Source organism: Eurytemora carolleeae, unplaced genomic scaffold (genome assembly GCF_000591075.1).
Source record: "Eurytemora carolleeae unplaced genomic scaffold, Eaff_2.0 scaffold788, whole genome shotgun sequence".
NCBI lineage: Eukaryota > Metazoa > Arthropoda > Copepoda > Calanoida > Temoridae > Eurytemora > Eurytemora carolleeae.
The window spans coordinates 93,048-108,506 of record NW_019396678.1 but is presented as its reverse complement, the minus strand read 5'-3'; the positions used below and the strand labels follow the sequence as shown (position 1 = coordinate 108,506).

At 32.3% G+C, this 15,459-nt stretch overlaps 2 protein-coding genes across 2 annotated transcripts in view; both read right to left on the bottom strand.

Moving 5' to 3' along the window:
• LOC111707270 (aldose 1-epimerase) overlaps window positions 1-5,100 on the bottom strand; it is a 6,894-nt gene extending 1,794 nt beyond the window's left edge. The window contains exons 1-7 of the mRNA XM_023480341.1: window positions 5,014-5,100; window positions 3,212-3,281; window positions 2,856-2,933; window positions 2,689-2,728; window positions 2,034-2,041; window positions 1,511-1,640; window positions 284-427 (exon numbers count right to left, since the gene is read on the bottom strand). Of these exons, the coding sequence (XP_023336109.1) occupies window positions 284-427; window positions 1,511-1,640; window positions 2,034-2,041; window positions 2,689-2,728; window positions 2,856-2,933; window positions 3,212-3,265 (454 nt within the window). The 5' untranslated portion in view covers window positions 3,266-3,281; window positions 5,014-5,100. The remainder of the gene's footprint in view (window positions 1-283; window positions 428-1,510; window positions 1,641-2,033; window positions 2,042-2,688; window positions 2,729-2,855; window positions 2,934-3,211; window positions 3,282-5,013) is intronic.
• A 747-nt stretch (window positions 5,101-5,847) lies between these two features.
• Window positions 5,848-15,448, bottom strand: LOC111707265 (uncharacterized). The gene is made up of 13 exons (XM_023480334.1): window positions 14,800-15,448; window positions 14,072-14,126; window positions 13,253-13,317; window positions 11,720-11,827; window positions 11,141-11,322; window positions 10,534-10,891; window positions 9,575-9,694; window positions 9,418-9,473; window positions 8,176-8,259; window positions 7,968-8,004; window positions 6,988-7,065; window positions 6,517-6,549; window positions 5,848-6,231 (listed from the first exon to the last, which is right to left on the bottom strand). The coding sequence occupies exons 1-13, from the start codon at window positions 15,034-15,036 to the stop codon at window positions 6,163-6,165; spliced, it is 1,482 nt and encodes a 493-aa protein (XP_023336102.1). The 5' UTR covers window positions 15,037-15,448; the 3' UTR covers window positions 5,848-6,162.
• Between the last annotated feature and the right edge of the window lie 11 nt (window positions 15,449-15,459).

Here is a 15,459-nt window from a genome sequence, read left to right as displayed (position 1 = left end):
AAGGTTAAATTAAACTAACCTGCTGCCCCTGAGGTATGCCCTATAAGGTTAAATTAAACTAACCTGCTGCCCCTGAGGTATGCCCTATAAGGTTAAAATAAACCAACCTGCTGCCCCTGAGTTATGCCCTCCAAGGTTAAATTAAACTAACCTGCTGCCCCTGAGGTATGCCCTATAAGGTTAAAATAAACCAACCTGCTGCCCCTGAGGTATGCCCTCCAAGAATAAAATAAACCAACCTGCTGCCCCTGAGGTATGCCCTCCAAGATTAAAATAAACCAACCTGCTGCCCCTGAGGTATGCCCTCCAAGGTTAAAGTAAACATGATTTGCTAGATTTATCGGAGTAGCGGAGGAGACCATTGCAGAGAAATCTAAACGAACTTCTCCATTTTCATTCAGGGAGTACTTCACGTTGTAAAGCACATCTAAAATATAAAATAAACAGTTGACATCAAGTTTTGTAATTTCACAGAAAAACAACCGGAAATACAGGGTGTCCCACGAAACATGACAGTTGATAAGTAGTTATGAATGTCGTCTTCCATATACTGTGTTAGATATAAAAGGTTTTTTGCATTTTATTTCATTTTAAAAATCCTTTGCTTAAATATATTTTACTTTGAAATCAATTTTACTATACCATGACTCCCATATCATATTTTTATTTTTGTCTTTGGTATCAAACAACTTAACAAATTATGGAAGAAGGCATTCTAAACTATTCACCAACAGTCATTTTTCGTGGGACACCCTGTACTTTTTGGCAGCCAAAGTTAGCTAGAATAAATTTTATAGTATACATACCAAGGTAATAATGCAAGGAAAGTTATTTCAGAGGTGTACGCATTTTTTGTACTGCAGTGGAAAAGTAAACACAAGATGGATGTCACAGCCTGACATGGAATCCATTTTCACAAATATAATCTATGAAATATTCTGGTCATAGGAAACTATTATGTGAATTTTCAAAATTATCAAAATTAAATGCTTTTAACCTCCTCGGATACTAAACGAACACTGATGCATCTATTCTTGTTTACAAAGTCCGCCCAGAGAGAACTGGTTTCAATATGTACGCAGAGTATAAGCGACCGCAATTAACTTTACTTGCATTAGTGCCTTGATACATACGGGAATCTTCCCGTTCTAGTCAGAGAAAATACCAAAAAATTATAACAAAAATTTCAATCAAAATACCGTAACATAAAAATCTGTTTGCTAGACTTTTCATCTTACCTCGAAATATACAAATAAGACATTCTCGGCGGTTTTTTAAATTTCAATGAAAACCATTATACTCTTAACACATACTTGTAGTTTTTTGTGTTTTTTTTCAGAACAGAAATCCCTAGATATTTATGCACACAAAATGTATGCGGAAGTATTATTTAAGAATGCAAACAAACTTAGCCTTATTGTTGAACAGAGTTTGTTTACAATTCGTACTGTCGAAGATTGTAAACACTTTAGTACACACAATTTATTGGGAGTTTTGATTCCGGTCCTACCTCCGGGATATCCTTCATCTCCGTCCTTGCTCAGGTAGGAGAAAACAACTGAGTTGGATGATACGGCTGTATTCCACACAACCTTATCCAAACCCTTCAACCCACCGTGCAGAGCGTTTACACCATTGTTCTATACAAACAGTTTAGAATATTTAAAATATTTATTCAAGGGATTGAAAGCATTATTTTAAGTGCAATCCTTCAATGCAAAGAGGACCGATTAACAACGGTACCCTTGAAACCGTAATCTGATCAAAAATGTGGAAGATAACGTCGTTTTTCTGACTCGAAAAGTGCTTAAATCCGATACTTTCTCCGTTGTTTCTTATGCACGCAAGTCACTTTTGCAGAAAATGAAAAAATAAACATATAATATAAACAAAAACGTAGATATTAAATTCATACTTGATCAGACAAAGCTTTCAATGGTACCATTGTAAATTGGGCAGAGATATTTCTAAATTATATAATTGCAAAATTTAAATATAATTAAATTATATTTAATACCATGCTTTTTGCTTACTGTTGAGACTAGTAAATATAAAATTCCTTTTAAGATAAATATATAGCATATTGTCACAAAATCTAATTTTTTAAAACCTATATCTTTGCAACCCGATGTTGTAGAACTTTGATATTTCAAACTATAAATTCTACTAGATCAAACAGTCTCAGTTTGAAATATCAAAGGTTTACGCCATCAGGTTGCAAAGATGATGGCATTCGAAAATTTGAATTTGTAGCAAGAACTTAATAACTTCTATATATAAATTTGGCTTGTCTGTCTGTTTGTTTGTTTGTATCCAATAAACGTCAAAACGGCTGAACCGATCGGGCCCAAATTTTTTGTGGGACATCTAGGGACCCCAGGGAAGGTTTATAAATGATCAAAATTCGATCCTCATTAAATTTTTGAAAATTTTGAAAATCCACGAAATTTTTTGTGAAAATCCGCGAATTATNATCCAACCCATCAACCTAATCACATATATTTTCAAACCCTAGCACTACATCCAACCCATCAACCTAATCACATATATTTTCAAACCCTAGCACTACATCCAACCCATCAACCTAATCACATATATTTTCAAACCCTAGCACTACATCCAACCCATCAACCTAATCACATATATTTTCAAACCCTAGCACTACATCCAACCCATCAACCTAATCACATATATTTTCAAACCCTAGCACTACATCCAACCCATCAACCTAATCACATTTATCATCAAACCCTAGCACTACATCCATCACATTTATCATCAAACCCTAGAACTACATCCAACCTATCAACTCTTTACAGTTTACAGTACAGTGTGTCCCAAAAACAACGTGTTACCTTTAGAGAAGTAATGGTAGCCCCGTAGTTGATAACCTGAAGAGAAATTACCCCATTGATGAGGGTATATCGGTTGACCTATAACAAGAATATATTAGACCGAACTAGAGTAGAGACGAACAACTCACTTAATTTCTTTGAGCTAAAATATTTTAAGTTGATGCAAATTACAATGCGAAAAGCAAAAGTTTAACTAATTCCTACATTAAAAATTTCCCAGTTTATAATAAAACATTGGAAAAGCGAATTTCTTCATGAAATGTTTAACTTATTTGGAAGAAAAAAATTTCAGCTTTTGTAAGCAAATCTACGCTTTAAAGTAGTCTAAACAAGATCATCTAGAGATTAAATTTGACCTGAATCCCATCATCTGTAGAGCCAAATACATCTTCAGCTATAGCAGTTTCCATCTTTAATACACTCAAACTTTAACAAAAAACAGTTTCTATCTTTAATACAATCAAACTTTAACAAAAAACAGTTTCTGTCTTTAATACACTCAAACTTTAACTTAAACAGTTGCTATCTTGAATACAATTAAACTTTAACTTTTAATAGTTTTCATCTTTAATACATTCAAACTTTACCTAAAGCAGTTTCCATCTTTAATACACTCAAACTTTTACTAAAACAGTTTCCATCTTTAATACACTCAATCTTTAACTAAAACAGTTTTCATCTTTAATACACTGAAACTTTAACTTAAACAGTTTCTATCTTTAATACACTCAAACTTTAACTAAACAGTTGCTATCTTTAATACACTCAAACTTTAACTTTAATAGTTTTCATCTTTAATACACTCAAACTTTAACTTAAACAGTTTCCATGTTTAATACACTAGAACTTTAACTATAACAGTTTCCATCTTTAATACACTCAAACTTTTACTAAAACAGTTTTCATCTTTAATACATTCAAACTTTTACTAAAACAGTTTCCATCTTTAATACACTCAAACTTTAACTAAAACAGTTTTCATCTTTAATACACTGAAACTTTATCTAAAACAGTTTCCATCTTTAATACACTCAAACTTTAACAAAAAACAGTTTCTATCTTTAATACACTCGAACTGTGACTTAAATATTTTCATCTTTAATACACTCAAACTTTAACTTAAACAGTTTCCATCTTTAATACACTCAAACTTTAACTTAAACAGTTTCCATCTTTAATGCACTCAAACTTTAACTTAAACAGTTTCCATCTTTAATACACTCAAACATTTAAAAAAATCAGTTTCACACTGAAAGTTAAACTTAAACAGTTTCCATCTTTAATACACTCAAACTTGAACTAAAACAGTTTTCATCTTTAATACACTCAAACTTTAACTAAACAGTTTTAATCTTTAATACACTCAAACTTTAACTTAAACAGTTTCCATCTCTGATACAATCAAACTTTAACTAAACAGTTTCCATCTTTAATACAATCAAACTTTAACTAAACAGTTTTAATCTTTAATACACTCAAACTTTAACTTAAACAGTTTCCATCTTTGATACAATCAAACTTTAACTAAACAGTTTTAATCTTTAATACATTCAAACTTTAACTAAACAGTTTCTATCTTTAATACACTCAAGCTATAACTAAAACAGTTTCCATCTTTAATACACTCAAACTTTACCTAAAGCAGTTTCCATCTTTAATACACTCAAACTTTAAAAAAATCAGTTTAACACTGAAAGTTAAACTTAAACAGTTTCCATCTTTAATTTACTCAAACTTTGACTAAAACAATTCTTTTATCAACAAAATTTTCTAAATAATTAATTTCTAATCTCATAATTTTCAAATTAAGTAACAGAAAAGTCAATTAAAAGTGTCTTTATCTAGTTTATTATTAAGTTCCTAAACATCTGTTTACAGTTGCTTAGAATGTTAAACGCACTTGCTTTCCATCAACTCACTGATAGTACAAGAAATGTAATTGTTGTATAATGTACACTGTACATTTTAACCTTAAAGCATGAGATCTCTCCCACTAAACCACAATAAGAAGAAAATGTTTAAAGGCCCCTAAGAACAACTGAGTATGATCTATACAGAAGTTACAGGACTAAAACAATTACCTCTCTTGTCCTATCTGTAAAATCTGTGGATGAAATCCTTGAACAAATATTGAAACCTGGTATCCTAGACTACGAACCTGTTTCTAGATCTATATGGAAGGAGGATCAATGTTCAACTAGTTCTCTATGTCTAGGTCTGGTCTGAGGGACAGGTTTCTCACATATGTCACTATCTCCAGTCGGCTTTCTTTCCGATCAGAGTAGGAGGATTCAGGAGAAATATACAGAGTAGTAACATATAGAGCAGGAAAATAGAGAATAGTTAAACATAATAAAGAATTATATGTTGTAAGCAATAAAAAGGAAAAAATAACAAATTAAAGAGAATGGACAGAGATATAATTTATGCCTTAGAGAGAGGACAGAATCTAAAAACAAATGAATTCTGCAAAGAGAAGCAAAAGATGGCGAGATGGCATGTAAAAAAAGAAAGTAGTAATCTATATAATAATTTTTTTAGGAAACCCATAAAATTTTTGAATTTCTGAGCCTGGTCAACCTTTCCGGTCCCAGTTTGTACTGTATCGCCTGGACATTGGGTAAATAAAGCAGACACTCAATAGGACTAACCGGTGCAACAAGGTTGACGCGGTCAGACTTTAGGTTGAATTTACTTTTACTGAAGGGTCAGAGGTGCGTGCCCAGGCACTACAGCTAAAATTTAATACCAAGCGCGGGAAAATGGCAAAGTAACTATGACTATAAAAAATATAAACCTTGGCAACGTTGGGCACTTCAGCCACTAAACTTAATATTGGGATTACAGAGAAGAAATACAAAAAGAAAGAAGTGAGAGAGAAGTAACTGACAGAATCCAGAGTGGGCACTGCAGGCAAGAACTATAATCAGAGTAAAAAACCTTCCTAGTAGACTTCCACAATTATACGTTTTTCATTGTTTTTTTTTCTACAAAAAAATGATCAAAAGCTTAATATAATCCATTTAAGAAAACTATTCAACATAAACATTGTAAAAAATTACAATTTGTTAAACAATTCTTAAACCTGTAAAAGATACGAACATTATCAAAACCTTGAACAAAAAATACAAAAAATGAGGATTCTACTGTATTTACAATACTGCACACTCACAGAACACAATAATATAACATGATGACAAAGCTGTACAAAATGTGTTGTTTACAATATAAAAATGCGCAAAAAAATAGTTATGAATATATAAGACACTTAACGACTATAGTTCAATATGAACTATCCGATAAATCACTAAGGAAGTATATAGATCTTGTCAGGTTCATTTTTCCAGACACAGTTTAACTTGATGAAAGGGTTTCTCTGAAAATAAGTAAGTAAACTTTTTTACAGTGATCGACTTTATTAAGGTTCCCATATGGAAATTAGAGATTATGAGAGAGAATATTTCTAATATTTCAACAAAACAAATTTTAACTACACCATTAATATATGTAATATGTAATAATCATGAATGTATATAATATATCAATGTGTGTGAAAAAGTCTTTGAATAAAAAAATTAAATCAAATAATGATTAAAACTTGCCGATAACTTAAAATTGTAAATAAAAATGTTCTAGAATAATCTAAAAATCCAAAACTTACGTTATACTGTTGAAGAAGCTCAACGTACAACTCCTGAAGGTTAGGTACTCATAAGAGTTTGTCCACTTTTTAGATTTCGACTTAATCAATAAAATTTTACTATTGTGTGAGGCCTCAGAGAGTTCAATCAATGGATTATGGCTAGTCAATATTTAAAAATGTTCCCCCGAAAAACTTGTATTTGAGCAACAGTGAACAATGAACATCTAAAAGAATAAAAATACACCCCAAAAAAATTATGCCTAGGTTATCAAAAGAGGACTGGAGGCCTAGTAAAACTGAGCTATTGTTAAAATTTTCTGAGAAAATATATTTCATTTTGATAATCAAATTTTCTCTGCAATTAACACAAAAAATAAAGATTGTTTTTCTTCGCTAAAAAGAGATATTTCCTGTAAAGCTTGAAGTTTAAAATTTCTAACTTAAAACTTAAAAGTGTTCATATTAACAAAATAATATAGGAGACCCTTCCTTGTTGAGACTGTATTTCAGCTCTGCAACAATACTGTAGTCAAGTGTAAACAGAACTGCATGGGCGTCCTCCTCCCACTGAAAATAGTTTTGTGCAAAGATTGGCCTAATATATGTATATATACTAGTTTGGGAACCCTGCATTGCCTGGAAACTAAAATTTATCTATAAACTTCACTATAAATTTAAAAATGATCAACCATTTCTGTGGTTTGAACAGGTTCACCAATCAAAATTTGAGACAAATCGGTCAAGAAGTTGAACAGTTGTGATCTAACGGACAGAAAAGCAGATATTTCTAATAGTAAAACTTTAAACTATTTTGTCTGAATTATCATCTTTTATTATTGCCTGTGGAAAAAAATTTTAATTAAAATTACTAAATTTTTTTTTTTTTTACTTTTTTTTAGCCTATATCACCTTCAGGCTACTTATGGGTTACCTCAAAAACTTTCAACCCATTCGGTCCAGCCATTTGGCCGGCTATAGGGATCATATATATGAATGTCTTGTTTCATTATATAGATTACTATCAAAATCCTTAATTCATGGTTTGTATATGAATGACCATTTTCGACACAACTGGGAAATTTTTAAAAAATTTGAATTTGATCTAAACCACTTATCTTATAATTCTAGAACTTTTTTGTCCCTCAATTTTCTTAACCTTTGTTAAGTATTAAAACTAGTGTATTAAACAACAAATGTTTGGCTGATTTGGGTTTAAAAATTTCCCACTTCAAACAGTTTTATTTTGTTCTTTTAATATTTACCGAAAAATGTAAACATAAATTATTACAAACAGACAAAAACACTGAGGTTAAAATCTTCCCTTGTCTTAAAAACTTAAAAACCTGTGACTCACCCTTCCTTCCAATCCTTACATCACACCTTCATATTTATTTACACACAGAAAGAAAATATACAATAAATTGGAGTTCTCAAATGAATTAAAGAATCGGTGTCAAAAGTTTAAATACCTGATTTTCCTGCGGGAAATAGACACATATTCTGAATCTAACCAACAAGAAGAATATGTTTAAGCAAAATAAAAACGTTTAATGGAAGGACATTTCAAAAGTAAGAAACATAGATTTTTAAAAGTTTATGAGCATTCCTAATTCGGGAGACAATTTCGGTATGAATCATATTTTAAATTTTATTTACTAAAAATGTTTTTTATTCTTCCTTCTCTGGGTTGGGTTAAAAACCGGAGGATAAGGTTCAACTGTTATCTTCCCCTCGTGGATCCCTCTCGTCATCAGGAAGGGGCTAAGGTAGAGAAGTCACGAAAAGCTAGATTTAGTTTAACTGGAAAGGACTGGTTAAATTTTTTCTCACTAGTTCAAGTTGGCGGCACAGAGGAGTAACTGAACTATGTAGATTTAGTTCAACTACTTCTTTCTCTTATTAGATCCGAACTTCAAATATCCAAACTTTGAGCAAAAAAGGATGAGACTTTAATATTGACCTAATACCGATTATACCGATTTAATTATTAATCCAGGGATTCTTCTTATATATAAACTTTTAAAGGTGTATTAACAGAGAAAAGAAAGAAACAAGTTAACAACTGCAGTGAACCATTAATTTTAGATAAAAATTCTGCCAGTCTTCTATGTGTGTATGTGATATGTGATACTTTAAAATACTGTCTCTACTTCTAGAAAAGTTCCAGTGCCTTATTGGAAGCCATTTCATTTAGATGCAAACCGAATAAAAGATATCCGGAGCCAGCTTCAGAAATCACATTATTATCATATTTTTAATTCTTCGCTAAAGGAATTGAGTTTTTGTCGTAAATCCCAATTTATGAAGCCTAAAGCTCAACAACCAGATGATGAATACCTATCATATTTCAAACTTACATTGTTTGATCCATCAGAATTCATAGTTTGAAATATCACGTTCTACGAAATTTGGTTTTAAAGAAATTGGGATTTAAAAATCCGAGTTTGTGGCAAAGACTCATTTCCTTTGTTTTAATTGCAGACAAAGAGTTAATAGTTGAGGGCATGAAGTTTTTGCAAAGTTCGCTCATAAGTTTGATCTATTTATCAGCATCTGGATCCATATTCAGAGGAGCTGAAGAAGTACCAATGCAGTGGAAGCTGAAAGAGTGCTAGTCCTAGCCCTAACCACTGTTACTTTTTGTTTTTTTTTGACATTGAAATACATGTTTTGATAAACATAAAAGCATACCGCATTTAAAATCATTTTTAAATTATGTTTAAATGAACAGAAAAGTAAAGGGTGTTGAAAAAAACACATTCAGTGCAGAAACAACAAATTCTGATATTTTTTCTTGGTAATAATGGTAATAATAATTTCGTTAAGAACTGATAATGAGTCGGCCTTTAAGTAAAAAAGTATCAAGAATTTGGTTTTTTCAACATTTTTAAAATCTTTAAAACAAGAAAAACATCTTGCCTGTCGAATATGAGATTAGCAGTTCTGAAAAGGATCGGAGCTGCTTTACAAATCCTCTGAAATAAAAATATTTATCAAAAAATCAAATTTTTTGCTTTGAACAATGAACTTTTCAACAAATTAATTTTTTTCAATATTTTAAAATGAAAATAATTTCCTTATGTTTACTCCAGTGCGTTTTCTGGCATGTCTTAGAGCAGTACTGCCCCCAATAGCATCCTGTACAGATCGTCTTATGCAGGCGTTTACAGTTATCATTGGAACACACCGGATCCAACTAGAATCATTTACTTTACACTGGGCCTCGGTTGCTTATGCAGAAAAGACAACTCTTCCCAGAGTTCAGGCGGGCGTCTCAAGCTTATTCTCAAACTTTAAATGGGTGACTATACAGGTTTAATTTATTAATTTGTAGAGGGCTCTCGTTGTAATTCCCCTCCATTTAGAGGAAGCGCATCCCTGAGACATTAAGGTACCGGGTTTAAAGCTGAACTTATCACTAATAAGCCAAATATTGCCGTGCTTCTAGCTTTAAAAGAATTTTATTCTGAAACCACAATTGATCGCAATTAATTTTCAAAAATAGAAACCTGGATAGCTCATTTATTTTTGATTAGAAAAAGCTTTTAAGGTATACTGTTGTGAATCGAATATGCCACTTAATAAATGGAGTCACTTGAAATTACGTTAACAGTCCCTTTAAAGGTGAATTTAATAAATGTATTTTTTGACCAAGATTTTTAAAATCAAATGAAAAATGTGTGTTTAAAATAATGTATAAAATCAGTTTAGATGAAAAGACCTTATCAAGTAGACTGAACTGTGAATATCAATTTCTTCTTAATACTAAAATCAAAACTCTTGTGTGAGATTCTAAAAGCTTTATCTAGCGGAAAATGAATAAATTTTAGTTGTTGTTTCTCTATTTAAATGACTTGGGGATTTAGCTGCAGAGTGAAAGAAGAAAAATTATCTGAATTTTTACGCTTTCCGAGATAGAAGAACGAATATTGGTGACTTTCTAACTCAGATAAAGATTTAACGGTACCATTGTGAACCAGACATGCCACTCCATGATTTGGGGTCCCAATCCCTTGAAACTAAAATAATTCTTTCCTCTTCAGTGAAATATCTTGAGATTGAAATGACAAGGGTTGAGATTATCTCCGGATAACTCTTAGCGCAATCCATCACAGAAACCCCGTCATTGTTGCACAAGGTTGGATCTCCTCCAGCACTCAGGAACCGTTTAACATATTTTAGGTTTCCCTGCTGTGCTGCCACCATGAGCGGGGTGGAACCTGTTCTATCCGGAGCATTAGGATCCGCTCCTTTATCTAACAAAAGCTTGACAATATCATCCTGAACCTTGGTGGTCTCGAAGCATGAGTTGACGGCCCATTGGAGAGGAGTAAATCCAGCTCCATCCCTCCAGTGAACTGATCCACCATTATTCAACAGGAGACGGAGACATCTAAACAGTTAAACATTCATGAAGACCCACAAAAGATAAGACTTTAATGACGACCTAAAACGAATTAAACGTAAGACATAAGAACTTTAAATTTTGTCTCATGTATTTATTAGTCTAGGATAAACTAATTTAACTATTTGTCAGAGTAAATAAATCCCATCATCTCACAGTTTTATATTTTGCAGGTAACCTTGTTTTTATATTCCGTTTTCCCATTGGAGGAGAGATAAGAAGTATTTTCCCACAAACCTGGGATGATTAATCTCATTTGGATCCAACTTGTCAAAGATCTCCTGTTCTAATGGGTTTAGACTGGTGGTTGCTCCGAGTATCACATGGAACACAGAGTTGACCTTGAGGAGGGATTCACGATGCTTAACCTTGCTGATTACTTGATCGATCGTCTTATCTTTTAGATAATCCTCCAGAAGCTAAAAATAACATATTTTTAAAGAGTTTTTAATTCATAAATTGTAACTTGTATCTTTCCCACTTCACGTTTTAAAATTGGAAAAACCTCACAGACGCTTGTTTTATTCTAAACAAAAACATATCTGCAAAATTTTAAGGTAACATTTTGGTAACTTTTCTTTTTTAACAATATGCTTACTATTTTTTGTTTTCTTTTTTAACAATATGCTTACTATTTTTTGTTTTCTTTTGTAATATTTATTGAGTACAGAGTGCAGGTATGTAAAATAGTAGTAAACACTTGTAATAAAACTGCAATTGTTTCAAGTTATATTTCCACCAAAAAAAAAATCAAGGGAAGGAAAAAAAAGATACCATCGTCTTATCAAAAATCTTCTTATCCACTAAACAGCTTACCCGATACCTTCCACAGAAGAGATCCCTAGCCCAGTCTGAGATATGACTGCAGATGAGTGGATGATAATCCAACCTGTGGTTCCAGAACACGTGAGCACGTGCAGCACTCTACTCTCATCAAGGTTTCAGGGTTAACCACAAAAAATGAGAATTTAATAAGGACTTGTGATGTGCTTTCTGTTGGTTCGTTTTTTACCTATATGATTTTTTCGGGTCAAAATTTGGCTGAATGTAAGAAGGGCAAATGTTTTCTACATATTCTAATCATTTGGTTTTCTTACACTACGTGAAATATATTCATACAAACGATTCAAAAACGATGAAAAACGAACATGTGGTAACGATCGTTTAGTTTTTCCGTTATTTTAAGGCATTAAAACAAAATTTAAACATAACACAGTTTTGAAACTTGGTAGTTATATTATTTTTTATAAACGATCCAAGACGATTAACAACACGTTTGACGGCCTTGAACTATTTACTTCCCGGGTCCTGAAATCTGACTTCAATTATCATGGTACAGAGCAGCAGTGAAATGGAATGAAATAAGACTAAATAAAATCTGTACAGAGGTTAGAACTTTGTGTTTGGGATCTTGGGATCAATCATAGATCTCCATCTTATGCAGAACTGCAGATTAATTTAATTCCTCTTCAGTGGCGCATCAAATACACAATCAAGGTAGGACACAATAATGCGTACTGCAAAAACACAATCAAGGTAGGACACAATAATGTGTACTGCAAATACACAATATCAAGATAGGACACAATAATGTGTACTGCAAATACACAATCAAGGTAGGACACAATAATGTGTACTGCAAATACACAATATCAAGGTAGGACACAATAATGTGTACTGCAAAAACACAATATCAAGGTAAGACACAATAATGTGTACTGCAAATACACAATATCAAGGTAGGACACAATAATGTGTACTGCAAATACACAATATCAAGGTACGACACAATAATGTGTACTGCAAATACACAATATCAAGGTAGGACACAATAATGTGTACTGCAAATACACAATCAAGGTACGACACAATATTGTGTAGTGCAAATACACAATCAAGGTAAGACACAATAATGAGTACAGCAAATACACAATATCAAGGTAGGACACAATAATGTGTACTGCAAATACACAATCAAGGTAGGACACAATAATGAGTACTGCAAATACACAATATCAAGGTGGGAAACAATAATGTGTACTGCAAATACACAATCAAGGTACGACACAATAATGTGTACTGCAAATACACAATCAAGGTAGGACACAATAATGTGTACTGCAAATACACAATCAAGGTACGACACAATAATGTGTACTGCAAATACACAATATCAAGGTAGGACACAATAATGTGTACTGCAAATACACAATCAAGGTAGGACACAATAATGTGTACTGCAAATAAGTGTTTTTGTTTCATAATGAAAAAATGTGTTCTCGTAGATTACTAATGTGGGAAGCTAGATAACAAGGCTGCAGTTTAAAAAATGTCTCAATGAATCCTTTCCTTTCCACTAAGTTTAGAATGATCTATGTGCGGATTCAACTCTAAATTCTCTTGCAGTAGAGCTTCTAAACAATGTAAATTTTATTCGCAAATTTTGCTGCAGAAGGTGTCAGAACAAAACTAGAAACATGAAACGTCTTCAATCTGTGATAGTCAATCAAGATAGACATTTAATTAACAAAATAAATAACCACATATGACGTCGTTGCATCTTAAACTGATGTATCATCAACCAATTTTGGTTTACATCAACTTTGGGAGATTTCACCCCCCTTGTTTTTAAGAACCTCGAGAGTACGGATTTCCCATTGCAAAATGTAAAACTTGAAAAATCATTATATCTAGCTATTATATCAGTATTTCTACGAGCACATGATACAGGGTTACTCAAAAAGAAGAAGAATTGGATGAAGACCAGAAATTCTTTAGATTCAACGATTTGAAGATTGAATTTCGGCTTCTTCTGCCTTATAATAAGTTTTTAACGGCAATTTAATTGTTTAGGAAAAATAATGAAGCAAGGTTAAAGCTACTCGGGAAAACATGATTGTGAGAAAAAATTCCGTACAGTCGTCTATGAAATCTCATTCTTTGTGGGTAACCTTACATTTCACAGAGACAGCGGAAATTTGGACACCAACGGTTTTATTTCATAAATCATATTAGAACAGATTTTTTCTATGTTTCTATCAATTAGATATTTTTAGTATTGTCCAGCTCACTTGTATTTGAAGATTTACGATAAACTGGCGCGCAGAGAAACAAGGATCTTAAGCTGTCGTAAATCCATATCCCCCCCCCTCACCCTCTCTACAAAACCTTCAGTAAGCTTCGATGCCTCATCATAGAAATCCAGTTCCGTTCTGGCCCAGTCCTGCAACAAGTCGTGTTTTTACCGTGATTAAAGCAAAATAAGTTCTTCCTTTCTTTTAGCTTCAAGCATAATAATATAATTTCTTAAAAAATTTCGCCTGCGGCACGATTTTTGTTCCTAATTATTAATTTTTTTGTTCCTAAAAAATCTTGCCCCCCCCACCTCACTTAAATTCTGTATCCGCCCCTGCTATTGGAGATTGAGGTATGATACAGGGTGTCCCAATAAACATGTGAATTCAGTGACGAATTTGGGATAGTCTTTGTTAAGAATTAGCTTTGTTATACCTTATTTCAAAAAGCCATAATATTATTATGTCTGCCAGAGTTGATTTTATGAAAACGGTAAATGAATGTAAAGACGTGTCTATAGTCTCTGCAAGATGAACAGTGAAGACGGACAAGTTTACTCTGCTTGTATACTGTAATTTTCCTGTTTTACTAAGTATAACCGTATGCGGTCAAAACATAAACACAAATAGTAAACAAAGCAGACGAAAATCTCACGGATTACAGCTTTTTCAGTAGGTATTACTATACTCTCTAAATTCCCATGTTTATTGAGACACCCTGCATTAAATTAATTGTATAGAAACAGAATAATGATATTTTCTTTAAAAAGAACCAAATGGCAAATATTATGTTTAAGAATTAGCAAAAATAATTAGATTTACGTTGATAAATTCTATTTGAAACTTTTGAGACTTTTCAATTTTCTTAATTTCTTCCGCGCATCCTTTAAAATCCTCCAAACTCGATCCATCGTTAGCAGATTTGTTCTCCTTTTGATGCTTTTCAGGTTCTTCTTCTGAATCCTTCAGATTCTTATCTTCAACCTTCTCCACAGAAAGAGCTTTTTTGCAACCTCCATTTTTTATCTTCTTAGCCTTCTTCCCCTTTTTTCTGTACATTCTAAATCTATACCTATTGAAGGGTGAATAAACATGTTATAAAGGTGACGTGAATATCTACTTTTTTCATTTTCACAAAAAATTACGATATGTGAACGCTGAGCATAAACAATGAAAAGTGTTAACAAATATCATTTTAATAAATTGAAATTAATTTATATCCTTGATTATAAAACCATGGGAAGAGAACAAAATTTTAAAGAAGTCATTTATAAACGAAGCATTTAATCCCAATCTTTATTATTTTAAAAGCTCTTTCTTGTCACAAAAACTTCGGAATTTTCTGTAAATTCCTTTGTTATTCTTTTGGTTTTAAACAGAGATGTCGGAACATGAATAACTTTCAATTTAAATAAAGTTCCGTGGAGCAAGATGGGAAGTTTGTCTTTTAATTCATCATTGCCTCATTCTAATTGGATATTT